Source organism: Fusarium oxysporum, chromosome XI (genome assembly GCF_013085055.1).
Source record: "Fusarium oxysporum Fo47 chromosome XI, complete sequence".
In the NCBI taxonomy this organism is placed as follows: Eukaryota; Fungi; Ascomycota; class Sordariomycetes; order Hypocreales; family Nectriaceae; genus Fusarium; species Fusarium oxysporum.
Window position 1 is genome coordinate 2036259 of NC_072850.1, and position 27877 is coordinate 2064135.

The following is a 27877-nucleotide window of genomic DNA, read 5'->3' on the forward strand; positions in this document are numbered from 1 at the left end:
ACTTTTAGACGAGGGCTTGAGGTCCAAAAATAGAGAGATATCGCGTTACATCAGAAGGTTTGATGAGATTTCTTCCGACGAGGGTAATGCAGGGACCATCACGACCTGGAGAGAGGTTTCAATTGCTTCAAGACCTCGTTGCTAGGACAGGATAAATATCGTTGACCGCGCTGCTCAATTGACGCAGAGACCTCGTTGCCCCAATGAGGTACGCGATGAAACCACAAAAGCTCTTGTTGGTGGCTGGCATCTACGGACCATTACTCAAGCACTGCCCCTCTACCATTCCGCATCCGAATATCCTCATCACCAACATACAGTACCTAGTTCATCTCAGGTCCAGACCATTTAAAGGGGAAAAAAAAAGAGAAGAAGAATGAAGCATGCGATAATGGTGGCAATCCATAGACGAAGACAGATTGACCGTCCCTTGCTTATCGTCCTCTCGTCGCACAGCTACTCATAAACAGCGCCCCTGCCTCTATACGAGACCTCCGTAGTGCAACACTTCATCCCGACAACCCAACTCAATTGGGCATGACTCCCAAGACCGCTGTTTTGCAAAAAATAAGCATGAGCCGTTTTCATCTCGGCGAATATGCTTAAAATCAGCCCTGCGATGTCTCATTGGCTTGGCGTCGGGAGCTGAAAGATTTCGGCGCTATGATTTGGGACTATTGGTCTTGGCAACAGTCTCACAGCCCCGGAAAATGAGCCTTGTAAGGCTCTCAGTACCTCAAGTTGAGAAACAATCGCGGTAACGTTGCGGTAAGTGATGGGTCTTGGCTGAGTTGCGATGGAGAAGCCGGGAGAGGAATTGAAGAGCAGGACATGTAGCCAAGAGGTGAGGCTCTGTGCACACCAGAGCAGCAGAGGTCCTGTGATTAGATGGTGCAGAGAGCGGTGCTGTGTTGGCGGTGGTGGTCTAGATGCGCCCATAGTGATCCTTGCCGCTAAAATGAGGGGTTGAAGCACCACGTCTAGAACACATCACAGGCCAGACAGGCTTTTCAACAAGTGCTGCTTGGTTGCTTCGACTTCTCTTTGAGAAACCTTGACTACGTTGCTGTCAAATTTACTGGGAACGTCTGACTTAGCTAATGAAATAACCTTAAAAAGCTTAGGAGAACAATAGAAGAATAACTCATGCCGACCACGTCACGCAGTTTCGAGCTTAGTGCGTAACATAACATGCATAACTCTTATGCTAACGATGTAGGACTTTATGCACCAAAGAAAACCGTCTGTCAGCAAATACTGACCTGTAATTCGCGAAAGAGACATAATGACATCACTTACCTCTGGTTTATTTCTGTGAGCCAAGGCATTCGTCAACTTAATAGACATCTTCATAATAGCCATACTTCTCCTCTGTATCATGACTGTTTTATCCGACTTGCCTGACGAGACCCTCGAAAGAATTCTCGAGTTTGTCACAAGTAACCACGAGTCCCTTGAAAACGTCAGCCTCATCAACAGCCGCTTCAACAAAATCGTCTTTCCTCTCCTCGTGCGCCAATGGAACAACAGCTAAGAATGTCTTGAGCCCCCTATCGAGAGACTTGCTCTTCATCTTCTCCGAAACCCTGATCTTCGAAGGCACGTTGAAAGGCTGGACCTCGGATATCTTCGACCCTTGCACGATCATGATCCCGATTCAGCTGACTTGAGCCCTGAGAGTCTAGCTGCTCTCGCAGACGCTGCCGAGAAGGATCTTAATGTATCCAAGTTTCTCTCAACTCATGTGTGCCATCGCATACGCCTCGGGTGCGAAGACGCCATCGCGGCCTTGATCTTGGCTTGGTGTACGAGGTTAACCCATCTGAATATTACGGTACCTTCCCTCCATCCTGATTCTCACCAACACTTTATGCCTTACGTTAAGGAGGCTGTTTGTCGGTTGCTTGATGGACCGGCTAAAATGGCACCACAGTTGCCTCTTGGCCAGGTTCGTCATGTTACTCTGCAATCCTGCATATGCTAGATCCTTTCTGCACCTCCCTTGTATTCAAACGCTCTGTACCTATGGATTGTTTGATAATCTGGACAACGAATCCGAGAGCGATGACAATGAACTCCCTCTAACACATCTTGTTGATTACGTGCTCCCTTTCCCAGTTTCGACATCACCAATCATAGAGTTAACTATTGTAGGATGTTTACGGTCTGGAGTCCCAGATTTCATCACTGCATGTCGGTCCCTCAGAAAGCTCAATGTTCGTGTCGACTTTGGGCTCGGAATCTACGGTATGCTAGACCAAAAAGAGCTAGCAGAGGCTGTTATAAAACACAAAGACTCTCTGGAAGACCTAGACCTCGACATTAGCGTCATGAATTTTCCCAACCCGGATCCTGTTTTAGAGGAAACTTATTCACAATTGTCACGCATCCGGACTCTTGCGGTCCATATCGCCGAATTCTTCAAAGGTGCCTGGTCAAAGGGAGTTGAGGACTGTATCAAGTTCTTCCTTGATCGAATACCTCAAAATATTCAAGTTCTCAAACCTCGTTCCCATAGGTTCATCGAAAGCTGGGTTAGTAGTAGTAATGACGTGTTCCTTGAGCCATACCTGGAGGGTATCATAGAATTACTTGAAGAAACTGGACCACAAGGGCGGTTTAGCAAGTTGAGAGTCCTGGATCTCTCGAAAGCATTTGTGGATGACCCGATTATGTTTGATATTAAGAGGGTTAAGCAATTGGCTAGGTCCAGAGGGGTCAAAGTTTTGTTGCATGATTGAAGTATAGCCAGTACTCCGGAGCAATATTTAATTAATTTCAGATAACAATGAACACGTAAAACCTTATATAATCCACAGTTTCTGCCACGTTTGCTTATGAACCTCGGGAAAATGCCAGTTTGCACGTTGGCGCATGATATGATCGTCAATACCAAGGGCTTGTTCAGTGAGTACTTGCTACGCTGGACACGCATGTCTTGGCTGCAGCTGTAAACAGCCCTATAATTCTTATGCGTTTGGTAACGATGCCACGTATAAGGGATGGATCCACAGGTCTGGCGAGGTCGACCAATAGTGCTCCAAGAGTCAGAAGGGTTGCCATCCAATTCGTCCCAAACGCTTACTTGTTCGCAGTTCTGCAAAGATATTAAAAGTGGCTGTTGAGCCTCCCCTCAGTGCCACAATACAACTTCCAATGGCTATAAGTATTGGCTGTCGGATTGATGACTGCCATTTCGCCTCCTCATTATTGCGGCCTCAATAAAAAAACTCTCCTATCTCACATAACCCTTCCACTTGCAGGCAAAGTTATCATGGCAGAAAGCCAAGACCTCATCTCACACAGCAGTCTCTGCAATATATGCTGCGATGTGGACTTCCACGGCATGTTCACAGGCCGCGATTACCGCGATTACGCTGATGGGTTCAGCCGTTACCGGGCGGATCTCGACTATGGAAGACAAGTCCCGAGAACCTGGGAACACATCAAAATGAACGCGAAGTGCTGTTCCTTTTGCATGTTGACTTTCCATCAGATACAGACATTTCGCTTGGTGACACGCACCCCGAACCGTTTACGCGTACCCGACCTTTCCCAGATGTAGGAGAAGATGAGATGGTGATTGCGGCGGTCGAGATAGGAACAGGCATGTTTGATGGCGAATTTGCAAATTGTATTGGCTTCCACAACGGTGCATATCGGCATCCTAGACATCGATCACTGATGATTCGTGGTCTCCAGCTGTGTGCTCCGGAGCGCTCTCATAGTGCGGCATGGGAGCGCGCACGTCAAGTCAAGGAACAAGCCGAGTCAGGTTCGGGGCTGAGAGCAAACAAGGAACTAAGCATAGAATTCTCGAGCTGTTTCGGCGGGCGTCTTGCCTGTATGGATGTTGACTTTGAGCTTTGTAAAGCCTGATTACATCTCTGTAATGAACAGCACGAGGAGTGCAGGGAGTATAAGCCAGTGGGCATGATATCTCGGCCAAACAGGCTTATAGACGTTCAGAGTGACTGCATCGTCTCTGGATCATCTTCATCCGATGGCTATGCTGCCTTGAGCTACATCTGGGGTTGTCGTTTACCTAGCACACAGCTGAAGACCTCAAAAGAGCAGGAGCTCCGAAAGCCTAGGAGTCTGTCCGCGCCGGGTATAATTCTGAGCGATATCATTACTGATGCCATGGAGTTCTGTCGCCAAATCGATCTACGCTTCTTGTGGGTCGATCAGTTGTGCATTCCCCAAAGACCGGGCTTGGTCGACCCTGAGATCCACCACATGGCGTCAATATACTCCGGAGCAACTTGTACTTTGGTCGCCTTAAGCGGCACTACGTTTGCCGACCCCCTCCCAGGGGTTCGACCGGGTATAAGTCATCCTGAGTCACAGCACCAGGCCATTGTAGATGGCTTGTGGCTCATGACATGCTACCCATCGCTTTTCACGGAAATTGAGAGCTCAGTCTGGTTCAGTTGCGGCTGGACATTTCAAGAAGCAGCATTTTCGAAACGAATCTTTTTCTTCACGACGTCACAGACCTTCTTCCTGTGTCGCGAGACGATGTACTGCGAGGAAAGTGTCTGGGAAGTACCAGATGGTGATTCCATGGCAGCTTGGGCAAACACCAAAACGATAGAGGCTGGGAGAATAAAGGATCTAATGATCCTCCGCAACTCAAATGAATCGTACCCAGAGGGGGGTAATTACAGGAGTGCCGAAGAGTACACCAAGCGGACCCTGGGTTATCCCCAGGATATCCTTAATGCGTGGGTTGCCGTGATCCAGTGGATGGAGGAAGACAAGAAGTGGGGATCGGCTTACTGTTTGGGTCTTCTCTTGGACCATTTTGGGTTCGGGCTGGGATGGCAACCACTCCATGGCCTCGACCCCGATCCTGTCAACCAGCGAGCCGGCTTCCCCAGTTGGAGCTGTTCTAGCTTCCTAGGTCCAGTTGAGTGGTGTCTTGAAGTACCTTCTAGTACACGGACTTCTGGTGGAGGGCGAGAGAGCGTTTGGGGTAGGTCTGGCATTATCCAAGAGACAGACATTGACATTACGTTGCGTGAAAGATATAACAGATATCTCTCACCAGTGCGTATGTCTCAGAGTCCTTTCGCGCCGCAGAATCCCATCTTGGAGTTCAAAACCTCAGCTGCTTATATTACTGTGGCCAGAAAACCCGATGGCAGGATTGTGCTACCAACCTTTGATATAATAGGGAACGGCGCGTATTCGGTTGGAAGCCTGCAGTGTGATCCTGGTTGGCGTGACAAACAGCCAGATAGGCTAGAGTTTATCGTCTTTGCCACTGCCAAACTGACAGATCCTCAGCCTCCCCAGTATTCCGGATATCCCGCCGGATGTGGAACGAGCCGATATAACGCAAAAATGAGCGGTCGCTTATTTTCCGATCAATGCAGCTATGAAGCCGCTGTCTCTCGGTGGCAAGATTTATGCTCAAAGGAGCGATCTGTACTTGATTTAATGTGTATCTCCAGGGGAAGTGACGGCCTCGCTCGAAGGGTTCAAGTTTGCCATGGAATATCCTTGGATCAATGGTTAACTCTAGAGCCCAAGGAGGTCTTTGTCAGACTTGGATAATTTCATAGAACGGCTGGTACTTGCCCAAGTAAGCTGACACTACCACCATTATGTATATCATCATTTATCTTGTCTTCAGTCTTTTTCAAGCATATACGCGGTTCAATAAAGGATCTTTCGGTCTTAACCTTGTTCAATAAGCGGATGGCAATTCGAAAAGATCTTCAGGAAGACAAAATTATCCGATGAAGCAATGGGTGCAATGTTGGTGGGTCTGTTGGTTGGGTCTGTCGCTGTGCCCGTAACATGCATCGGATTACGTTTCTCAACCAGGCAGTATTGTATGATTGCATATGAGTTGTTTTTCTTCTTTCCTGCCTATCCTGAGCCGAACTCCGAAAATCACCTGACTGATCATTGTTTTCTTGCTGTCATTCCTCACGTTAATGCCCTTTTTCATTTCACTCACTCTTAGCAACCATCTGCTACATATTACCAGCCAACAGACGCATTACATCATGTCGGCACCTACCCAAGAACTGCATGAGGCATTGGTATAGGAAGACCGTGGTATTGAGTGAGTCGATCAATGCTGACTTTCTGAATAGGCCGCTGATACCTTTGACGATAGCGACTCGACTTTGTCTGGCGTAAGTTCAGCGGCGAGTCTCCCAATGGCGCCAAGCCGCATGCGTGATATTGCACCGAGAGTCAGAGCTAAACAGCCACAGACCGATTCAGAAAGCCTGGAATCACTTCGATCAAGCGTCTTGCGGTTCCAAGAGGAGAATGGACGAACATATCATGCCATGAGCTCTGGCAGTAAGTCACTCTAGTTAAATCCAGTTTTGCATGACTAACAGCGAATGCAGAATACAATTTCCCTAATGATGCGTCTGAAAGTGATCGTCTTGGTTAGTAAATCGGAGACAAGGTTTTCTACTATATGCTGAGTTTTGACACAGATCTTCAACACAATCTATGGCTTTTGACTCTACAAGGAGAGCTTGGGCTCAGTCCTAAGATCAAAGAGCCTGCCAAGCGGGTCATGGATGTCGGAACGGGAACCGGTATTTGGGCTATTGAATATGGTGAGCCAGACAATTTGAAGGTCAACTCATGCGATGACTGACGGTTGTTACTTAGCCGATCTTCACCCAGAAGCTCAGGTATAACCACCTTTTAACTCTATTAGGCCTCTCGGTAATTGACTGTTTCAGGTCGTTGGCGTTGATCTCAGTCCCATTCAACCTTCATTGTAAAGCTCCAACTTACTGGCATAGTCTGGTGAGGCTAACCTCGTCATCAGGGTCCCACCGAATTGCGTCTTCGAAATCGACGACCTCGAGAAAGAATGGACCTGGTCAGAGCCATTCGACTTCATCTTCTGCCGCGTCATGACAGGATCCTTCGCCGATATGGAGAAATTCGTTCAAAATGCCTACGAGTAGGTCAGCCCTTCAACAAACCACCGCTAATCGTCTAACGTATAACAGTAATCTCGAACCTGGCGGCTACCTTGAAATGCAAGACCTAACATATCCCATCGCCTGCGATGACGGAACCCTCCCCCCCGACTGCGAAGTTCTCCGCTCCGGTCTTCTTAGCATCGAAGCCAGTGCCAAAGCAGGAAGAGCCATTAATCTTGCTCCCAAGTACAAGACCTTCCTTGAGAAGGCTGGTTTTGTTGATGTGGTGGAGAAGCGGTTCAGGTGGCCTATTAACGAGTGGCCCAAGGACAAGCACTATAAGGAACTGGGAAAGTGGTCTTATGCTAACATTAACAATGGTTTGGAGGGTCTGTTGCTTGGATTGTTTACGAGGTTCTTGGGCTGGAGTGCGGATGAGGTCCGCGTGTTCTGCAGTGCGATGAGAAAGCAGCTGCGCGATCGAAGTATACATGCATATATCCCGGTGTAAGTCCCTCTCTACGCTTGATCCTACTACGACCTTCTGCTGACATTGGTATTTATAGTTACGTGGTTTACGGAAGAAAGCCACTGGAAGAGCCTGCAAGCAAAGCTTAGGACATCATCTACGTATTTACAATATGCAGAACGTTCTACGTTCTATGTCCTCCTCCGGCGTGGGTTGAAGTTGTATATCTCGTTTCCATAAGTTTTCGTTCCTCTGAATCCTGTCAAAGTCCAGATCATACGTTACATAAAGACATTCAAAGCTTTTTCAACATATACCTCATCATCTCGAGTTACCGGACTAGTCCAAGTTGCCCAGCTTCCTTGAAAAGTCGATGGTCTCTGTAATTCCCTTCTCGAGACTGATCCACTCCCTTCCAGCCCACTTTTGCAGCAGCTCGGGTGCAATATCGTTCTCAATCTTGTAGTTTAAAACAGGGTCTCCAGGAACAAAGTCGTCTTCAAAGTCTTCCTCGGGATATGCTTTGCGCATGATAGCCAAAACGTTGTTCCAGTTGAAAGACTTGGCCAGTGCTGGAATGCGAGCGCCTTTGACATCTGGGTCGATAGCTGCTGCGACGTAAATGACAGCTGCGTCGGAGACGTGAGTGTAATAGACTATCTCGTCAGCTTTTCCGAGACTCTTATCCATATCTCTGTCAACTTACCCGTTGTGTTCTCCTTCAGGGCATCTGTCTTGCCAAGGTATAGTTGCTGCAAGAGCTGGGTAGGCATAGGCCCATAGTGTCTCGCATCCAGAGGATCGCCCAGAGTCCAACAAGGACTAACCGAATTGACTTCCCAAGGAACCTTCTCGTCTTTCGCGAACTTCCATACCGCCTTCTCGGCGTCAACTCTGGCAGCCAGGTATACTGGAAGAATACGGCTCAACTCATATGGTGGCGGCGCCTGTGCGACCTTGACCAAATCCTCGTTCCACGTATCCTTCCCGATACTCTTTGTCTCCCCGGGCTTGGGCCATACTGCCGACCATAGTCCAGCTGCTACCACAAATCGCTTGACTGAAGCTTCCTTGGCAGCAGATCGGCACACGGTCAAGGCAGCTTCGATAGCTGATGCAAAGCCAGCGTTGGGGTCTGGTGTATAGTCACCGATATTGGCGAGATGAATAATAGCCGAGACGCCTTTCACCGCCTCATCGAAATCTCCGGGTTTTGATGTGTTTGCGACAACCAATTCCACTTTTCCTTCGTCTGTGTGCGGCTTCACAGATGGGTGCTCGAGGAGCCACTTGCTATATGAGAGATCTCTCACCGTCCCACGCACTTTGAAGCCTTGCTTCAGAAGCTCTATGACCACATGGCTGCCGGTGTAACAATTCGCTCCCGTCACGAGGACCCATGAACCTCGGGGAATAGCCGTCGGTAAATGGCTCATGTTGACTGACACTGTTCAGCGGGAGTCTTCCCAAATGGTTCGTATGTAAAGAGCTCAGAGACTGTCAAAACGGACAGAAGGCGGTCATAAGAGTCAAGGTATGATGTATAATTTGATCAACAACATCGGAATCGAGGAATAAGATGAAGATGGGACGATATATGGAGCATCGATCCCCGCCTTCTTAGCGTGAACCCGGAATTTTTCAGCTTCCGCTATCGCTAGCTTGCGGTGAGCCTGAAATCTAAATGAAGCGATCGCTTCCGGTTCATTAGGCCGAGACTAAAGATTTTAGCGATGATGCGGATGGCGGAATTTTGGGCCGTAGCCGCAGAGCGCAGCTACCAGCCATGACTATGTTTTACTGAGTAGAACAAGAACATGAGTATCCGTAGTCTCTAATAGACTCTTGCTATATATAACCCTCTTGTCTTTGCTGATAAAAGCCATTTTCTGACTCTGCCTGGGTTGAATCATTGGCTCAAGGTTCACGATAATATCGATTGGCGTCAAGGATTATTATGATCGGCTAGCTAGCTTCGTCGTAGTAACGCGTTCGTGACCACTCAGGACCCAAGCTCCGTTACCCGACTCCCCGGGTCCCCAATCCCGGAAGCTTGGTCTCGTAAATAATAGGCTAATACTCCCGGAAATTCTCGTTCCAGTGGGTTACTTGATGCAATAATTCGTTATGACAAATGCTTTCCAGGGTCTTCAGTTAGCAGCTTGCGCGTGTTATGAACTTCGGGCTATTATTCGGATAAATTGGCGGCCTGACTCATCGGGTTGCATGGTTAAACTGAGATGATCCAGGGTAGTTTGTGAGGATGATTTATAGCGACACAATGGGGGATAGTCTACCATACTGCCAGAAGGCTTTCTATGTATACTTCTACTATTGTTTTCTTGTATTTATTCGTTCTTTAGGTCAAGATTATTTAGCCATCTAACCTCGGGGGAAAACGGCCTCCACAACTGTAGCTATCCATGTCGCCTTACGAAGAATTTCGTGAACGTGAAAACGGCATTCTTCACGAGCCAGAAAGTCCAGCCGGAATACGCCCAACAATAATCGAAACAGATGGATCGACCCTATACGAAAAGCAATTCTTCCCCCTCCGCACTGCAATTATCGAGCGTAATGATACAGCAGCTTTGAAGAAGTATTTGGAAAACGCCCCTTGGGCTATCAAGAGAGGTCATGCTCTTGGCATGTATTATGACCCGTTTATTGTCGCAGCTCGACACGAGAGTATTAACGCGCTCAAAATACTCTTGGATCACTACTCTAACTTCATGAAGCCCAGTGGGAGAACTGATCTTGATGGCCGTTGCTGTCGAGTGTTGAACACGGCAGCTCAATGTGGCCGACTTGAGGCAGTCAAGCTTCTGCTCGATCACCCTCTTCTTGACGCTGATATCCACTATAAATATAATGGATTCACTCCGATCATGGCAGCTACCAACACTTTTGATTGGAAAGATAATATTGAGGGGAAAAAAGCGGTCATCGACTGGTTGCTTGATCGAGGCGCCCGTGCTTCTGACGTCGAATACTCGTGGGACAGCTTTCTTGACCCCATTACTGGCAAGTACATAGCAAAGCAGGTTCCAGTTTTTACGGTCTTGAACCTGGCTGCAGGGTGGGCAGGGGCTGATTTGACGCAACGCCTCATTAAGAGTGGCGCTGATCCTAACGTCAAGCTAAGAGAGGATACAGAGGTCACATCTCGCGTGGATATAACAATCATCTCTACCGCCAGTCGATATGCGAATGTTGATGCCCTTAAAATCCTGCTTGATTGCGCAAACAGAGCCGGACATGTGGCAGACACAGTATCTTATTGCGATAGTTGGGGAAACATGGCCCTCCACTGGGCTTGTCGAGTATCAATAGAAGAAGATCCTCGCGAGGTGGCTGAAAATATTATGGCGGAGAAAGTGCAGCGAATCATGACGATTCTTGGCCTGCTGTTGGACTGCAACCCAGAGACGATCAATTCACAGGACATTTACGGAAATACTCCCCTACACTATGCAGCCATGAACTACAGCAATTACGGTCATGAGTACACGGCTATCTTTCAGTATCTTTGTGACAGAGGTGCTGATGCCAGTATTCGCAACAAGAAGAGCGAAACAGCGTTGCATAGTCTATGTTCCTATGATGGGGGACTGCCAATCGATACAGCCGCTATCGAAATTCTTTTCGGTCACAGAGCGAAGGCTACAGATACAGACGACAATGGTAATACGCCATTGCACTCGGCAGTCAAGAATCTAGAGAATCTTGATGCCATCGAATCTCTGCTTGATCATGGTGCAGACATAGGTGCAAAGAATCTGAAAGGAAATACGCCTCTCCATGAAGCTGCGAACGGGATGTTTTGGCCTGGCGTAATGAAAGAAAAGTACAAAAGCATGGGCGACATACTTCGAAGGCTTCAAGGCGATGAAGGATGTCTGATGGATAAGCTAAATGCAGAGGGAAAGTCTGCTCGACAGATCCTGAATGAAGTGAGGAAGGACTTCCAAGAGAAAATGGATGATATCGAAAACGAAAGAAAGCTGTGGGAATCTGAAATATGGAAGAAGTGAGACGAAAAACAACTTGGTGGCTTGTTTCATAGAAGAGCCTTTCAAAAGCTAGAGACTGTGGTATTTGAGCAGGGATGCTACCGCTATTCTCTGTAGAAATTATTTGTTATGTTATCCCTTTTCTCTTCTCTCATTTGATGAGGTGAGAAGTTGTACTGTACCCGATTGGCCAAGGGCAATAGACCCTTGACAGCGCGCATATTTCTTGTCTCACTTTATCGGCTGGCCAATCAACTCTGTGCGTACGCGCTCTGACGGCTTCTCTCTGTGATCCTTAATTACTCGCTGTTTACCGCATCGTACTAAACTTATTCATTAAACAGTAACTACGCCCGACGACGATGAAGCAATTGCATTGGAAGAGTACACTGTTGGCTGGCTCTGCGCTCTTCCTCTGGAGATGGCCGCTGCCAAGGGCATGTTGGAACGAATCCACCCAGACCTCTCTCAGCAAGATCCCTAGGACCATAATAGTTATTCCCTTGGCAAAATTCATGATCACAACATCGTGATTGCCTGCCTACCTGCTAGGAATCACGGATCATGCTCCGTAGCTACCATCGCGAAGGACTTGCAGCGAACCTTGGAGTCAATTTGCTTTGGATTGCTGGTCGGAATAGGCAGCGGCGCGCCCTCACCACAACACGATACCCGATTAGGCGACGTAGTGATTAGCCAGCCTCCAGGGACACTTGGAGGAGTGGTACAAAAGTCTTGCCGCAAGGAGGATTTCAACGTACAGGCTTCTTCAACGCTCCTCCTCAACTCCTCCTGACTGCTTTATCTCGCCTTCAGGCTACCCACATGACTGAAGAGAGTCGAGTTCCCGAGTTTCTAGCTCAGCTTGTCGCAAAAAGTCCGCAGCGGATCAAGGACAAATCCGGCTATCAAGGTGCCTCAAATGATCGACTCTATCAGGCAGACTATGATCACGTTAAATCGGAAAATCCAACATGCAACGAATGCGCCAAATCCCACATTATTCATCGAACCGACCGAGACGACAACGATCCATATTTCCATTATGGCATCATTGCTTCTGGAAGTGCGGCGGTAAAAGGCGGCAAGACATGCCAGCGACTGAGTGAAGAGTACGGCGCATTGTGCTTTGAAACGGAAGCCGTAGGCCTGTACGACTTTCCGTGCCTTATCATCCACGGCATTTACGATTATGCAGATTCGCATATGAGCAACCTTTGGCAGGAATATGCTGCTGCCACGGCTGCAGCATTTGCCAAGGAGCTACTGCTGTTTGTAGCACCTGGCCGGGTTCGGCGAGAGAAAACGACCTTCTACGAGGTTGCGTCTAGTAAGTGAGCTTTTGTCGTTCATGTTGTGAGGATATCTTTGGCCACCTATTGACATATGTTAGTCGTCAAAGATGGCTTCAGAACCTCAGTGTCAAGTCTCGCTGAACAAAATTATATCAAGTATGTTTTACCCTTTTATAAACGGCCCTTTATGAATTTGGAATAGACACATGTTGAATAACCAACCCACGAACCTTTACATGGTCGACAGCACACGCTACAACAGTGAAGACGCCCAGGAAAGCACCAGGTGCGAAGATGGCACCCGACCTCTTAGCCTAGAGGCCATAGAACAATAGGGAGAACAATTTCGTACCAACCACTGTTCTGGCTCATTTAGCACTGCAAAGACTGGTGCATCTACTGAACAAGCGATTCGCTGCTTGAGTACTTCCTCTAAAGAGAAGAACAGAGCTGGATAGATAATAACCGACTAATCTACACTTTTGAGATTCAAAATACTGATGCTGTTTCCCCGCTGAACCACCCAGACGCATGTGGAAGGTTGATATCTGCCTTAAACAAAGCTGCTATTCCAACGCTGGATTTTCATTCTGGCTTCGTAGCATACACCGACCAACTATTCACCATTAGTACCACACTTAACTGTTTCGTCTGAGACTTACATCGGCCAGTAGGAATGAATATTGACATTCTTAATATCCTTTCGCACATCTGTCAGAAAAACCTCGACTTCCTCTTTACTCCAGCCAAGTCCGCCCTGACCATCAGGGCGTGTGAAGACAGCGAGACTTAAAGCTGCCAACGCATCTAGAGTGTTCTGCTGGGCCCAGGTACCTGTCAAAACCTTTAGTAGCTGCTGATAGGAAGTTCTTGACGGGGCTAACTGACCAATCTGCTTATGTTTGGGATCCTTGGGCCATCTGTTCAAAGGCCACTTGCGCTTCACAATGTTCACATCTACAAAGCCCGCTGCCTCAAGTTGATCCTTGTATTTCAACGCACTATCCATAGAACGACCATTCTTGGTGAAAATATCGTGTAGAAGTTCTGACCACTTGGATAGTGCTGAGTCTTTTGTCAGAGTGTCATCGTCGGAGAGGAGAGGATAGATGATGTCGATCATCTCTATTCTGCCTCCAGGGTTGAGGTTGCTGTTGATACGTTTTAGACTTGATGAAAATGGTTCGGGAGAGGAGCTGGCATACTTGTAGCTTTCGCTGAAGAACTTGGGCCAGTCGAGAATGGAGCCTGTGAGAAAGCGAGCAAAGACAAAGTCGAATTTGTTAGAATAGTCCCATGGCTCCTCGAGATCGTCTACATAGAACGAGGCGTTGGGGGGAATGCTTTGAGATGTCAGTACGTTCCGTTACCACGAGAATGAATACATACACCGAAGGCTGAATCGGACTCAAGTCGACGCCAATGACCTGAAAAGTCAGTAATAGACTCCCAAGTCATCCTCGTAAAACTCACCTCGCACTCGGGATGCTCATCAGCTGTCCAATTTGTTAACGTCATGCTCGTTGTTATGTAGCTTGCAGTACTCACCAAACTCGATGGCCCAGATTCCGGTGCCACAGCCCGCATCAAAAGCGCGGTTGAGCGTCTTGGGCAAGGGAGCTGCGTGTAGTCTTTCGTCGAAAGTGAGCAGAAAGAGATGATGTTGAAGATCTGCGGGGTTATCTGATTAGAAAGGTAAGTGAGAAGGGAAGGTATGGTGTACCTAGTCGTTCGTTCTCAATCTATACCAGGTCAGTACTAATTACTATGTAAAGTGGAAAAAGGCATACCTCGTCATTAGGAAGTGCATAAGCTGTGTCAATTAGTTCAACTTCTTGTCGCATCTGCTGCACATCAGATCTTACCTCCATCCTTGTAAGCATGATAAGTCCTGCCATTCTCCTCACGATACCTCAAAATACTGGATCTTAGTGATGTAGTATCGCTACCGGTGTCCTATCAGACATTAGCTACTGCGATCTTCCTGAAAATATCCACTTACGTCTCCGAGGGCGGAGTCAGCATCAGTGTTATCCTGAGCCGCCTATCAACTGATTAGCAAGACCCTGGAGGGTTTCAGTCACAGTAGATGCATACGTGCTCATCAACAGCAAGGGGGTCCTCGTCTGCGCACATCGTCAAGGGTTCGATTTAGTGTTTGACGTTAAGTTAGATCGAAATGGCGGTCGGCACGAGTGGAGTTTGGAGACGGATGATCTGTCACCAGTCACGTGTGATAAGAGCCACATTCCAGTCTGTATCACGATAACATCATACTAGCATCATAGCGGCTAGATCAGGATCACAACATCCCTGTCGAGATTCAAGGCCCAGAGCGGGGTTTTGAGTGATATTGTCAGAACCAACACGCAAATCAACGACCAACAAACCAATCACTATCAAGTGTCTATGCCCAGCATGTCTCACGCAGAGAAAACGCAATACGATTCGTTCGCGCCCAAGTATGCGTCTGTGGAGGAATTGCCCTGTTCGAAACTGGAGGGGCAGCTTGTGAGGAATGCTTTGGGGGATTGTACTGGCTTGAAGGTACTGGATCTTGGCGGTGGAAGCGGACTTCATGCGAGGAGGGCGATTGATGCCGGGGCTAGTGTTGTTGATGTTGTTGACATATCGCCTGAGATGATGAAAGCGGGTGAGGAGATTGAGCAGAGCCTTGGACGAAAGGATCGCATTCGTTGGTTCGAAGCTGATGTCACCAAGCCGGTCGCAGAGCAAGTCAAGTTGGAGGAGAGATACGACATCGTCATGGCTAATTGGGTTTTCGATCATGCCACCTCCGTTTCAGAGTTGAGAAGCATGTATGAGAATGTCGTCAAGAGCTTGAAGTCTGGCGGAAAGTTCATCGGCGTGAGGTCAAAGAGCATCCGCGCCAATTACATGAGCTACGGAAAATACGGTGTCACCTTTACCGATGTCACGGAGATCCCTGGCGGACTGAGGTACCAGGTCAACTGTGTGACCGAACCACCGTTCTCATTTGAGGCAACTTCAATGGAATCGACTTTCTCGCTCTCTGATGACATTGGAAAGGAACTCGGACTGGTTGAGATACATGTTGCCCCAGCCGAAGAGACGGAGCTTGTCAAGAATGACCGCGAGTTCTGGGAGGATTATCTCAAGGACTCTAACTTTGTTGTTGTAGTGGCTAAGAAGGCGTAAAGCGTGTTCCAATATGAGTTATCCTAGTATACAATGTCTACTCCTTGTTCCCCATGTACGGAAATATTATCCGTTGTCCTTTCTCCACTATAGCCTGCAAATACAATACAATTAGCTCTTCAATTCCTTCCTTCCTCGCCTGCTCAATCCAATCGTCCAAATCCAGCTCCCGAAACTCGCCCCTGTATGTCTCTTGCATGTATGAAGCGAACTCTGCTGGCGGCACCTTGACACTACTCGAGTAATGCTTGAAAGCCACGCCTGAGTGCGTTCCTTGAGAGGATACGACAAACTCAGCAAAGGAGTCGGCGACATCCGCGACAGGGAGGAAGTCAAAGTAACCGCCGACATTGAGGCTCGACACACGTGGTACAGCATTGACAAGCTTGGAATATCGCAGCAAGGCGTTGAGTGCATCTTCGATAGGAGCCTCGTCACCTACAATAGCGCAATGCCGATGGATTGAGACAGGCAGATCCCTCTCTGCATTCGCTGCTGCTGCTTCTGATAGTATCTCTAGGAATACTTCACCTGCCCATTTGGCTGCTGTGAACCCTTCCGATCCATCTGTAGGAGGCTGATAGTCTTTAACGCTAACTGGTGGAAGGGCAGCATCTGCGTTGGGGTCGAGCAGCGTAACTCGGCTTGATGAGATGTAATGAATAGGAACCCGGCGACCAAGAGCGAAGAGACCCATCTGTCGCGTCGACTCCACGTTAGGTGCACGAAGGGTTGAATAGTTGTTGAGACAATGCCCTTGAGATCCCGCGAGAATGATAGTGTCGACAGTTGCTTGAAGGTGCTGGTACGTTTCTCTTTTGAGTCCCAGCATGGGTTCACTCAGGCTGCCAGGATACACCGTGACGCGATCATCCTTGAGGTGACTGACCTCAGAGTCTGGGTCAACAGCGATGCAGTGGATGCGTGCGACTGACGGTCGGCTCAAGAGAGACTGGAGGATCTGCTTCCCTAGGAATGATGTTGAGCCAGTCATGAGAATCTCAAGACCAGACTCTGTCCTGACAGGAATAGTATCGCTCGAGTATTTCAGGTCGATAGACAGAGGTAAAGTTGTCTCGGCCTCCCAGTCAATCACCTCAGGCACATAGTCAGAGCCCTTCTGTTGCGCAATCAGACCCGCCATTCCGGCCAGCGTGCTAGAACGGTACATGTCGCTAAGAGGCAGCGTAACACCCATCGAGATCTCAATTGCACTTCGGAGCCTGACGAGAAGTAGGGAGTTGCCACCAACGTGGAAGAAATCTGTGTCAGGTTCAAGTCTCGTTCTGTTTACAAGTCCCGCTTGAGACAGTACGTTGTGCCAAATGAGTCTCAACTCTCCTTCAACAAGCGTTGGCTTTCGGTCCGATACCTTCTTCAAAGGCTCATATGATGCGGGTGTTGTAGGTAGAGGCAAGGCTGCGATAGCACGACGATCAACCTTTCCACTGCTATTCAACGGCAGCTTCTCCAATTCTATGACCAATGCAGGTCTCATGTACTGAGGAAGTGGCAAGGTACTCGCCAACTCTTGCAATTTCGAGGCATCCATAGAAGTTCTCGGGGTCAGCACAACATGCGCAACGAGGAAAGCTGGATCACCACGGGAAGTGACAACAACATCCTCGAGGGAGTCCTTGAACTGCTGTAGCATGACGTTGGCGACATCATCAAGATCGACGCGTAGCCCACGAAGCTTGACAGTCGTATCGCCGTCCATACGACCCATGAACTGAAGATTGCCATCAGCACGGATGAGGCCCTTGTCTCCAGTACGATACATCGTAGTCCACCACTTTTCAGTATGCTCAGCTGTCGCAAACGGGTTCGGCACAAACTTCTGCGAGGTTGACTTCTCGTCGAGATAGCCGAGCGCAACACCAACGCCGCCAACGCAGATCTCACCGGTGAGTCCCTGCGGAACGACGTGCCCATTTTCATCAAGAATGTAGATGGAAGTGTTGGGGTTCGCTGGACCAACAGATGAGTAAACACTGTCGTCTCCATCATTGTCGAGGTCAATCATCTTCATGGTAGCGCAGCATGAGATCTCAGTGGGCCCGTAACAATCGGTGAGAGCTGGAGGATGTTGCAACGTCTTTAAAGCCGTCTTCAGCTGAGCAGTGATGGCTTCACCACCAGAAGTCGCGTGTCGCCAAGATTGCATTGCCTTCACAGTTTGACCTCCATGTCGAATGAGCATGAGATACTCAGTGGGAGTTCCCAACGTGAATGTGACTCGCTCATCAGTCATGAGCTTACTCAAGGCGAAAGGATCACCACGACTTTCACAAGGCGCTATTACCAGTGTACCACCAAGTGCGAGAGCCATGAAAGCTTGGGCAAGGGACATGTCGAAGCCAAGAGCACTCTGCTGAAGAACAACCTCTCGACGGAGAGAGAGCTTCAAGCTCTTGGTGGCGACATAGTTGATGATCCCCCGTGAAGAGAGTCTGATACCCTTTGGCGTACCTGTCGAACCGCTTGTGAAAAGGACGAAAGTGGTTTCATTCTCACTCTCTAGGTTTGCTGCAGTAATGGCCTCGGTCGAGTTGGGCATGTCAGTCAACGAAAGGACAGGCACCCCATTGGAGAGGTGGTAAGCACGCTCCTTGGTAGAGCTTTCGCAGAGTATCAGATCAGGTCTGACAGCCTGGAGAATGACCTTCAGTCGCTCATCAGGCAACTTGCTATCCAAAGGAACATAGACGCAACCTGAACGGATTATGGCCAACATGGAGATGACCCAACATGCGGTCGGCTCGCAGAGAACAGCTACCTGTGAACCAGGCTGGGGCTGAGACTGGATGGTTGAGGCAAGGCTGTTGACCCTGACCGCAAGTTCTCCATAGGTGAGCTGACCATCGGCATCTTTGACAGCGGCATCATGAGGGTTCCTCTTGATAGCCTCATCCACCTTCTCTGTTAGCGTTGAGGGCCATTCATAGTCCACCACATCCCCATACCCGAGCGATAGTGCCTTGTCGATACCGGTTTGATCGTAAAGGCTGATGGTCTCCAACGTCTTGCTTACATCTCGCGATGCATCGTGCAACAATGTCAGATATGTAGATAATAGAGTGTCGGTCCCTTCTCTTGTATATAAATCTTCTCTTGCAACAACTTGTACGTAAGTCGTGTCATTGTTGGGCGTAACACTAAAAGCAAGATCGTAAGGACTTTGAGCATCAAAGCCATCCTTGAACTGCAGGTTGCTTCCACCAAGCGGGATTTTGGAGAAGTTTCCTTGCCGATAGTTCATGGCGACTTGGAAGAGTGGTGTACTGGTTGACTCTCGAGGGACGTTCGCCTTGTCGAGAATGACATCAAAAGGAACTCCCATGTTGGCTTGTGCTGTTCGATAATGCAGAGCCGTTCTCATGACTAGATCTGAGAACTTCACATCCTTCTGAATGTCGAAGCGAAGGGGCAGTAAGTTCAGGAAGAAGCCGATGGTCTGTAAGCTACTTTCGCTGCGGTTCGCATCTGTGACACCGATACAGATGTCCTCCACACCCAAAAGCTTGTTGAAGAGTGTTTGCAGCGCGGCAAGGTAAAAGTAGAAAGGAGTGATACGCAGAGACTGGCTTGCTCGCTTGATCTGGTCCGAGAGCTCGCTTCCAATGTCGATGAGAGACTCGACGTTATGATACGTTTTGGGAATAGGCCGTGACTTGACACGAGCGAATGTGAATAGTGGAAGAGTGTCTGCACTTGGTGAGTGCAATTTGGTCCAGTACGAGATCCTGTCGTCCATCTGGCCGCTCTCGACGGCCCTTCGTTCCTCGACTGAGATGTCCATGTACTGCTTCGGTGACGAATTGAGCTTGTGTCCCATGTATACGGCGTTGAGATCTCGCAGGAAGAGATGCATGCTCACGCCATCCATAGCAATGTGATGGTAGGCGATGATGAGGGAGTGCTCTTCAGGTCCATGAGTGACAAGTATGACTCTGAGAACATCTCCGTCAGAGAGTTGCCAAACATGGTTTCGCCAGGTCTTAGTCTCATGCTCCAAAGCGTGACCATCTTCATCCTTGACATGCTTGAGGCAGTCTCTCGCTGAAGCAAGTAGGCCTTGAACAGGCTCACCGCTTCCCGGTCGGGTAAAGAAGCATGTTCTCAACGATTCATGGTGATTTGCCACAGAGGATACGGCCCTCTTCAGTCGTGCAAGCTGGATGTTTCCAGTGGCTTTATACACATAGACGCAGTTGTACGAGGTATCATCTTTGGAGAACTGACTTAGAAACCATAACCTATATACAATTTAGCTAAAGTACATCCTGTATACTGCCATGAAAGATCTACCTCGACTGAGCATACGACAGCTTCTCCACTCGTTCTAACTCCTTTTCCTGCTTGACCTCCTCTTGCTGCTCCGTTTCCCCAACTGTACTCGGTGGTGTTGCATGACCTGATCTGACGGGACTTGAACTACCATCACTCGAGGTGCCGGTCGCTGACCCGTTGGCTGCTGAGTCTGACTTTGACGCATCGCCCGTTTCAGACTTATTCTCCTGCATTTTGGCTGAGAGGTACTTATTCGCTGCGTCGGCGCAGATGTCCTTGGCGTTGTCGCCACTGAGAGTCTTGAGGACAGGGACGTCGACATGGACTTCTTTCAAGAACCATGACCGAATCTCAACAGCCAAGAGGGAGTCGATACCTACATCCAGTAGTGACGCCTCGACGTTGAGACTGTCTGGAGTCATCTGCAGCATTGTCTCAACCTTGGCTCTGAAGGCAACAAGAAGAGCAGCAGCAGCCTCCTCTTCGGAACCAGCAGCGTCCAGTCGTTCCAAGATGCGAATGTTACTCTGGCCTGCTCGAGACGCATCAACATCCTTGGAACCTTCTTCCTCACGAACAAAGTGTGAGAAGCGAGGGTTGTTGACCCAAGGAGGTCGGGCCTTAGTCGACGCCGTGTAGTTGAAAGGCTGGATGCCTGAGACCATTTCTATCGTGTCGTCATCAGTCACTCCAGGCTTGCTAGCCGCGACAGCTTCAGCAAAGATCTGATGAGCATCAGACTCCGAAATAGGCATGTAAAAAGCCTTCTTCAGCCGCTCCATAAGTGTTGGGCCCTTTGCAGCGATGTATCCAACATCAGCGACCATGCCCAAAGCCATGACCGAAGCGGCAAGACCCTTTTCACGTCTCTGCTGAGCGATGGCTGCTTGGAATAGAGACGCAGCGTTGTAGTTGGACTGACCAGCGTTTCCAACAACAGAACTCATCGACGAGAACAAGACGAAGAAGTCGAGAGTCGGCTCTGAGAAGATGTCGCTAAGATGGATGGTTCCATCAACCTTGGGTGCAAACACATCGCTCAGTGCATCAGGCTCCATCTTAACGAACAGCTGATCCTTCAGAACAAGTGCACCGTTGCAAACACCACCAACAGGTGGGAGATTCTTTATAGAATCGCAGACAGACTGTACAGAGTCACGTTTGGATACATCCATGGGGTAAACTCTGACAATGGCGCCCAAGTCTTCCATCTCTTGAAGCCAGAGCTGGTCGACCTGTGCTCTGCGACTGGTGAGGACGATGTACTTGGCGCCGTTCTCGACCATCCAACGACAGAGCGAGCGACCAAAGTCTGAGACAAGACCGACCATGAGGTAGGTCTTGTCGTTGGAGAAGAGGCCTTGCCCGCTGATGGGGCGGATGGTAACGCTAACGGGCTGGGGGTTGGTCCAGTCGATGATAGTGCGCGTGAGGTCGAGGGCTGGAAGAGAGGTGATGTCTTGGACAGAGACGGCCGTTGTAGGTGACGAGAGTTGTGATTGGCGGCTGAAGTGATAAGCAGTCTCAAGCAATTGAGCAGTGTTGTAGGCTAATGCATGACTGGGCTTGAAGTTGATGGTCTCAAACAGGTGAGAAAGGTGCTGTTTGATCTTGTCGTCGGTCTTCTCGGAGAGATCGACGAAGTGACTGATACCTCGAGGGAGGACATGCTGAATGGTTCGTATGGATGCTCTGGGGTGGATGAAAATCGAGTCGGAGTGGACCTCAGAGCTGGCAAAGACGAGTTTGCGAGAGGCTTGGGCGGTAAGGGCTCTCTGTATGTCAGTGCTTGCACCGTAGATCAGAACGTTGCCATCTCCAGTGTTAGGTGCAGCTGATAGGATGCTCGAAAGGATGAGGGATGCAGTCAAGTTGAGAGCCATACCGACCATCAGGTCTGTCTGTTCGTGTGCAGGCTCCGCCTCAGCAACGGCAAATGCATCTGTTGCTGGGCCTGAGACTGTTGAGCTGTGACGAGGAGTGATGGCCATGGTGACTTTACCCTCACTCTTGCCAATGCAAAGAACTCGTGCGTCATCCTCGCAGAATGGAAGTGAAAGTGAATGTTCCACTTTCATGGTGGCAATGCCATCACCAGTGAGGGACTTGGCCCACGGTGCCTTTTCTTCAAGACAGAGACCGCCCTCAGTATCGGTCAGAACAACTTCCGTCTGGCTCAGAGAAACCTCTTTGGTAATCTTCCTCCTCTGAGAGTTCAACCGATTATTCCTCTCTTGGTCAGGCACCACCCTGGGAATCGTCACAAGACCGTCCCTCAGTAGTACCTCCGGCTCTGTACTCCACAAGATCGGTGTCTTGGTAAACTCAGCTGACTTGGCGAGCTTGAGTTTCAAGAACGCCTCAATCACCATCTTCGCATCAACACTCGAGGCTTTGGGAAGATCAAGGAACTGAAGGTTCAATTGAGGCAGCTCGTTGATGATAGCGCGCCCAAGCCCGATTGTCATATTGGCGTATGGGTTCTCATCGAGACGACCTGCTGTGAGCCAGAGGACGTGTGATGAGTGGGAGAACAGAGACTGGAGGTTGTTAAGACGCGAAGAGGTCATGGGAGTAGAGAAGATGGGCTTTTCGAGTTCGGTGAGACAGATGACTGATGTTTCATTGCTGAGATGCTTGTCTGATAGGGAGTCGATACTGTCGACGACCGTAACTTGATCTGCGACTCGGGATGCAAGGCGCTGAATGCTCTTGACGATTCGAGAGATGGGTAGAGTCTTACCACCAATGATGAGAAGTCGCTGTTCCAGTGGAATCTCGTCGAGGAACGACAGCGGCTCCTGGAGCATTGTGACCCTCTCATCGGCGGCTTGCGATACGAGCACAGAGCACACATGCTTGAGAGAGTCAGGCAAGTCAGTAACATACTTATCGGCTCCCGTAAAGCCCGAATCTCGGAGAATCTCATCCCACTCCGTCAACCCAATTCCCGGACCACGAGCTCTTCCCTCATCGACGCCAAGCCACCAACCAGGCAAACCACCCATAAGAAACATCATTTGGAGATAGTAACCTGTGACCTCAACCATTATAAGATAGCCACCAGGCTTGAGAAGTTTGCGAACGTTGGTCATGGTTTCGTTGAGGTTGCGAGTGGCGTGGAGGACGTTGGCGGCTAGAACGACATCCTGACTACCTTCGGGAATGCCTTGGCCTGTTGGGTCGTTCTCAATGTCGAGGACCTTGTATTCGAGATGCTTGCTGTGTGCATGGAAGCGAGTTTTGGCGGCTTCGAAGAATCCAGCTGAGATGTCGGTGTATGTGTATCGACCATATGTGTCTCCAATGGCGTTGAGGACCGAGTTCGTCGTTCCACCTGTGCCAGCTCCGATCTCAAGGATGTTGAGACGAGGGTATCGATGGGACAAATTCTGGAAAAGCTCTGCAACAATTCTGTTGAGAGGTTGCATGGCTCTGCCGTCGGTGTAGAGGTTGCTCAACATGTTATCGACAAGCATGACCTCCAAGAGCTGGGTGTCGGATGTCATGACGCCAACGAGGTTCTCGGCCACAGCGTGAATGAGCTTGAGATCAGCTTGCTCAGGATACTTGTCCTTGTACTCCTGGATCAACTCTTCGGTATCATCAAACCACTCCTTCTGCGCAGTTGGGTGCTTCTCATCCCTCGTCTCCTGGAGAACCTCCTTCGCAGCCTTGTAGAAGGCTTGATGGAACCACTTCCAGTCCTGTACGTCCGTGTCTGACAGGTGATCAAAGGTCTTCCTGATGAAGTAGAAAGACGTGCGGTCAATGGCTTCGGCGAGGTCAAGTTCTTGCTCATCAGGGTTGATCTCATCGAGATTCTCGGAAGAGTCCAAGATATCAGCGCGCCAGATTGTCTTGGAGAACATGTGTCGATCGTCAGAGGAGCTTGCCTCGGTGAACAGCTTCAAGGTGAGACCTTCAGCTTGCAAACCAGTCTTACCATCGAGGCTGATGATATGTACATCTCCTCTGAAGGTGTTGGACGTTGTCTCGGTAATGAAAGTATCAACGTCAAAGTTGATCTCGCCTGGTACTCCCTCGTAGTTGGTGTTTGGAGCAATCGCCAGCCTATCAATCTTGACAGGTAGGTACGGTGCCCAAAGAGCTCCACTGAGAGGTGTACACATAGCAGCAATAATGGAGTGGAATGCAACGTCCAAAGGTCCTGGGTGCATGACATACTGGTCGCCCACTTCGGACTTGTCCCAAGTTGCCTTTGTCGTAGCGTATCCCATGGTTCGCTGAACAGACTTGAGACCTCGGAAGAGACCCTGATAGTTGAGACCAATGTTGAGAAGTGAGTCATAATACTCCTGGGTGTCGACAGGTGTAATACCCGACTTTCCAAGTGCTCGCGGTGGAAGATCATAGTCCGAAGGCTCACCAAAGTCAATGGTGATCAAACCGGTGCAGTTCCTCTCCAGGGTTGCTTCAACTTCGGCGGGACAAGTATGGCAAGAGAACTCTCCGTAGAAAACATCCTCGTCAACATGGCCGCCAATCTTTTTGACAGAGAAGATAGACTCAATACCAGGATTGTTCTCCTCAATGGTCAGCGCCCGAGGGATAACAAGGTCTCGGATCTCCACAAGCTTGACAGGTCTTGATCCAGCAATCTCCATGGCGGCTTGGATAGCCATAGCCATGTATCCTGATGTCGGGAAGAGAGCCATTCCCTGAAAAGCATGACCGCGAATCCAGGGAAGTTCATTGAGACGGAGGATGTTGCGCCAGCGGATCTCAAACTCTGAATCATCTGGAGTGCGACGACCGAGAAGTTCGTGTGGAGCTTTCTCAGCGAGACGGTAACGACGAGAGATTCGGGACTCTTTCCAGTGGACCTTGTTGTGATTCCACGTGTAAGATGGGAGTCCTTTGATCATCCGTGGCTTGCTGGCTTCAGGTCCATGGATCGCTTTGTAGTACCCAGCAAAGTCTACATGAGTTCCGAGATAGGCCCAGACGTAGCCGATTCCACCCGAGAATGCTTCGACATCATCGTATCCACGTCTCAGGAACGTAGCATACGGAAGGACGTGACCCAGAGCAGTCTTCATTGTTTGTGAAGCCGGACCCTTCAGAGCCGGGTGAGGACCGATCTCGAGCGAGAGACTGAAGGGGCCAGCCCTCCAGAGTGAGCACTCCAGTGCTTCGGAGAAGAGTACCGGGCGAACCATGTTGTCGATCCAGTACTGCCCCGCCAAAGCCGAAAGATCATCCTCGTCATCAAGCATATCTGCGTTTCCGTAGACAGAAGAGACCCAGATACAGTTACTGGAAGGAGGGTTGACAGTAATGTTGCAAGCTTTGAGCGACTCAAGATATGGGTCTGCACAAGCTCTCATATGATGCGAGTGATAAGCCGTATCAACCTTTAGGAGACGGGCAAAGGTTTTCTGCTCCTCCAGAATCCCCTTCGCTTCCAAGATAGCGTCCTCATCGCCAGAAATAGTAGCGCTGGACGGAGAGTTGCTCGCAGCAAGGCTAATTCGTCCCTTGAACTGCTCCTGATCGCAGAAGGCTGTTGCGTCTTCAGAGCCCATACCCACAGCCATCATGGATCCTGGAGCACCAGATGGTCCAGAGGCGTGTTTGGCGTAGAGACCTCGGTAGTAGGCAATGCGCATTGCATCAGTAGCTGAGAGTAGACCTGCAGCGTAAACGGCAGAAATCTCGCCTGATGAATGGCCGACGACAGCATCGAAGTGAACACCCGCGGACGCAAGAACATCCACGATTGCGATCTGAGTCGCTGTACACAGAGGCTGAGAGATAGCAGCCTCACCAATGCGAGAAGCCTCATCAGATGCCATTAGCTCATCCATGAGAGACCACTTTGGCGCATCAGGAATGCCACGCAGAGCATCTTGACACTTCTGTATCGACTCCCGAAACCGAGAAGACGTCTCAATCATGGTTCTACCCATGGATGCCCACTGCGCTCCTTGGCCGGTGAAGATGCCAAGAATAGCCGGGGGCTCAGAAGATGACCCTGGTGCTTGGATGCCAATCTCAGCACCCGTCTTGGATGTCTCAACAGCTGTGTCAAGGAACTCGAGAAGCTTGTCTCTGGTCTCGCCGGAGAAAAAAACCCGTCGACTAAAGACGCTTCGACGGGTCTGTGTGACGAACGCCACGTCTTCCAGGTTGACATCTGGATTGGCCCGGATGAAGTCGGCGTACTTCTCAACCGTTGTGGCGAGAGAAGGCTCAGCCTCGGCAGAGATCACTAGAGGACCAACGAATTGCTCAGACACTGCAGCTGTCTTGGATGCGGCGGGTTCGTAGTTCTCAACAATAGCGTGGACGTTGGTGCCTCCGAAGCCGAAGCTGTTCAGACTGACTCGTCTGGGACCACTGTGGACTTCTGGCCATGTCATCGCTGCAGTCGGAACCTGGAGTCGATCGTAGAAGGGCTTGATGGACGGGTTCAGCGTGTTGAAGAGTAAATTGGGTGGAATAGTTGCGTTCTGCACTGCCAGAGATGCCTTGAGCAAGCCAGCCAAACCAGCGCAGCCTTCTGTATGACCGATGACCGTCTTGATAGAGCCACAGTAAAGCTTCTCCGCATCTTCCGGTGCCGTTGCATCGTCAGCAAAGAATGACTGACTAATAGCGCGTGCCTCAACCGGGTCACCAGCGAGAGTACCCGTGCCGTGAGCCTCAAAATACTGCGGTCGATCTTTGATAGGATCTAACCCAGCATTTTGATACGTTCGACGGATCAACGCTGACTGTGCCGCTGCGGAAGGCATAGTGATACCGGTGGTGCGACCATCGCTGTTCATACCCGTCTCACGGACGATGCACTCGATGTGATCGCCACAGCGGATAGCTTCGGAAAGAGGCTTGAGAATGACAGATGCGACACCCTCGCCACGAGCGTAGCCATCGGCTCCAGCATCCCACATTCGACTGCGTGATGTAGGACTCAGCATGTGAAGCTTAGATTCAGCGACGTAGCCGGCGGCATCAAAGATAAGATTGACACCGATGGCTATAGCGGTGGTTGATTCACCGCTACGAAGAGATTGTGTTGCAAAGTGTAGTGCTGCGAGTGATGACGAACACGCTGTGTCCATCGTAACTGATGGTCCACGAAGATCAAAGTAGTACGACACCCGGTTTGAGAGAATACTCTTTGATGTCCCCGTCGGATGATACCGATTGATAATCTCAGGATCTCTCGACTGAATATCATGATAATCACCCGTCATAACACCCAGATAAACCGCCGTCAAAGACCCCTGCATCTCCTCAATAGTATACCCCGCCGCCTCAAGCGATTCATAAACCGTCTCAAGCGTCAATCTCTGCTGCGGATCCATACCATCAGCCTCAGCGGGGTTGACATTGAAGAACGACGCGTCAAACAAGCGACTGTCTTCTTCGAGAAGGTAGCCTTTGTTGCAGACGTCAGTGGCGCCGTGATGCTCGCCATCTTTGTTGTAGAAGGCTTCAAGGTTGAGACGGTCTTTAGGGAAGTCGCGGAGGCAGTCTTTGGGGGATTGGAGGAGGGACCAGAGTTTGGAGGGAGAGGATGCGCCGCCGGGAAAGCGGCAAGCTGAGCCGATTACGGCAATGGGCTCGCCTGGAGATGGCATAGTGATTGGGTAGTGTTAGGTAATAAGTGCAGTGCCGTGCTGTTGAAGACAAAGTGTATGTCAAAATGTTGAAGGTTTGTTCAGGACGACATATTACTTGCTGTTT

At 49.6% G+C, this 27877-nt stretch overlaps 7 protein-coding genes across 7 annotated transcripts; 4 read left to right on the forward strand and 3 right to left on the reverse strand.

Annotated features, from left to right (window-relative positions):
• Positions 1 to 3274: 3274 nt before the first annotated feature.
• Positions 3275 to 5562, forward strand: FOBCDRAFT_208679 (heterokaryon incompatibility protein-domain-containing protein; the record flags this gene model as incomplete). Its single annotated transcript, XM_059609240.1, has 3 exons — positions 3275 to 3467; positions 3497 to 3844; positions 3962 to 5562. 3 exons carry the CDS (start codon positions 3275 to 3277, stop codon positions 5560 to 5562), a joined length of 2142 nt encoding a protein of 713 aa, XP_059466259.1.
• Positions 5563 to 5998: 436 nt separating this feature from the next.
• On the forward strand, positions 5999 to 7529 carry FOBCDRAFT_286507 (S-adenosyl-L-methionine-dependent methyltransferase; the record flags this gene model as incomplete). The annotated part of the gene is made up of 8 exons (XM_059611686.1): positions 5999 to 6056; positions 6111 to 6324; positions 6375 to 6416; positions 6468 to 6593; positions 6649 to 6671; positions 6786 to 6949; positions 6999 to 7418; positions 7478 to 7529. Exons 1-8 carry the CDS (start codon positions 6021 to 6023, stop codon positions 7527 to 7529), a joined length of 1077 nt encoding a protein of 358 aa, XP_059466260.1. The 5' UTR covers positions 5999 to 6020.
• A 190-nt stretch (positions 7530 to 7719) lies between these two features.
• Positions 7720 to 8925, reverse strand: FOBCDRAFT_286514 (uncharacterized protein; the record flags this gene model as incomplete). Its single annotated transcript, XM_031192878.3, has 2 exons — positions 8087 to 8925; positions 7720 to 8036 (listed from the first exon to the last, which is right to left on the reverse strand). Exons 1-2 carry the CDS (start codon positions 8814 to 8816, stop codon positions 7720 to 7722), a joined length of 1047 nt encoding a protein of 348 aa, XP_031031724.2. The 5' UTR covers positions 8817 to 8925.
• Positions 8926 to 9803: 878 nt separating this feature from the next.
• Positions 9804 to 13023, forward strand: FOBCDRAFT_245384 (ankyrin repeat-containing domain protein; the record flags this gene model as incomplete). Its single annotated transcript, XM_059610680.1, has 4 exons — positions 9804 to 11410; positions 11946 to 12117; positions 12279 to 12544; positions 12891 to 13023. The coding sequence occupies 4 exons, from the start codon at positions 9804 to 9806 to the stop codon at positions 13021 to 13023; spliced, it is 2178 nt and encodes a 725-aa protein (XP_059468090.1).
• On the reverse strand, positions 12962 to 14851 carry FOBCDRAFT_324473 (S-adenosyl-L-methionine-dependent methyltransferase). Its single transcript, XM_054707602.2, has 11 exons — positions 14786 to 14851; positions 14691 to 14732; positions 14554 to 14644; positions 14479 to 14501; positions 14412 to 14430; positions 14237 to 14359; positions 14162 to 14184; positions 14078 to 14115; positions 13577 to 14031; positions 13351 to 13522; positions 12962 to 13304 (listed from the first exon to the last, which is right to left on the reverse strand). Exons 1-11 carry the CDS (start codon positions 14822 to 14824, stop codon positions 13274 to 13276), a joined length of 1056 nt encoding a protein of 351 aa, XP_054563577.2. The 5' UTR covers positions 14825 to 14851; the 3' UTR covers positions 12962 to 13273.
• Positions 14852 to 14987: 136 nt separating this feature from the next.
• Positions 14988 to 15967, forward strand: FOBCDRAFT_233808 (S-adenosyl-L-methionine-dependent methyltransferase). The gene has a single exon (XM_031192884.3). It carries the CDS (start codon positions 15098 to 15100, stop codon positions 15866 to 15868), a length of 771 nt encoding a protein of 256 aa, XP_031031730.3. The 5' UTR covers positions 14988 to 15097; the 3' UTR covers positions 15869 to 15967.
• Positions 15906 to 27771, reverse strand: FOBCDRAFT_147599 (putative hybrid PKS-NRPS enzyme; the record flags this gene model as incomplete). The annotated part of the gene is made up of 2 exons (XM_031192885.3): positions 15906 to 20127; positions 20180 to 27771. The coding sequence occupies 2 exons, from the start codon at positions 27769 to 27771 to the stop codon at positions 15906 to 15908; spliced, it is 11814 nt and encodes a 3937-aa protein (XP_031031731.3).
• Between the last annotated feature and the right edge of the window lie 106 nt (positions 27772 to 27877).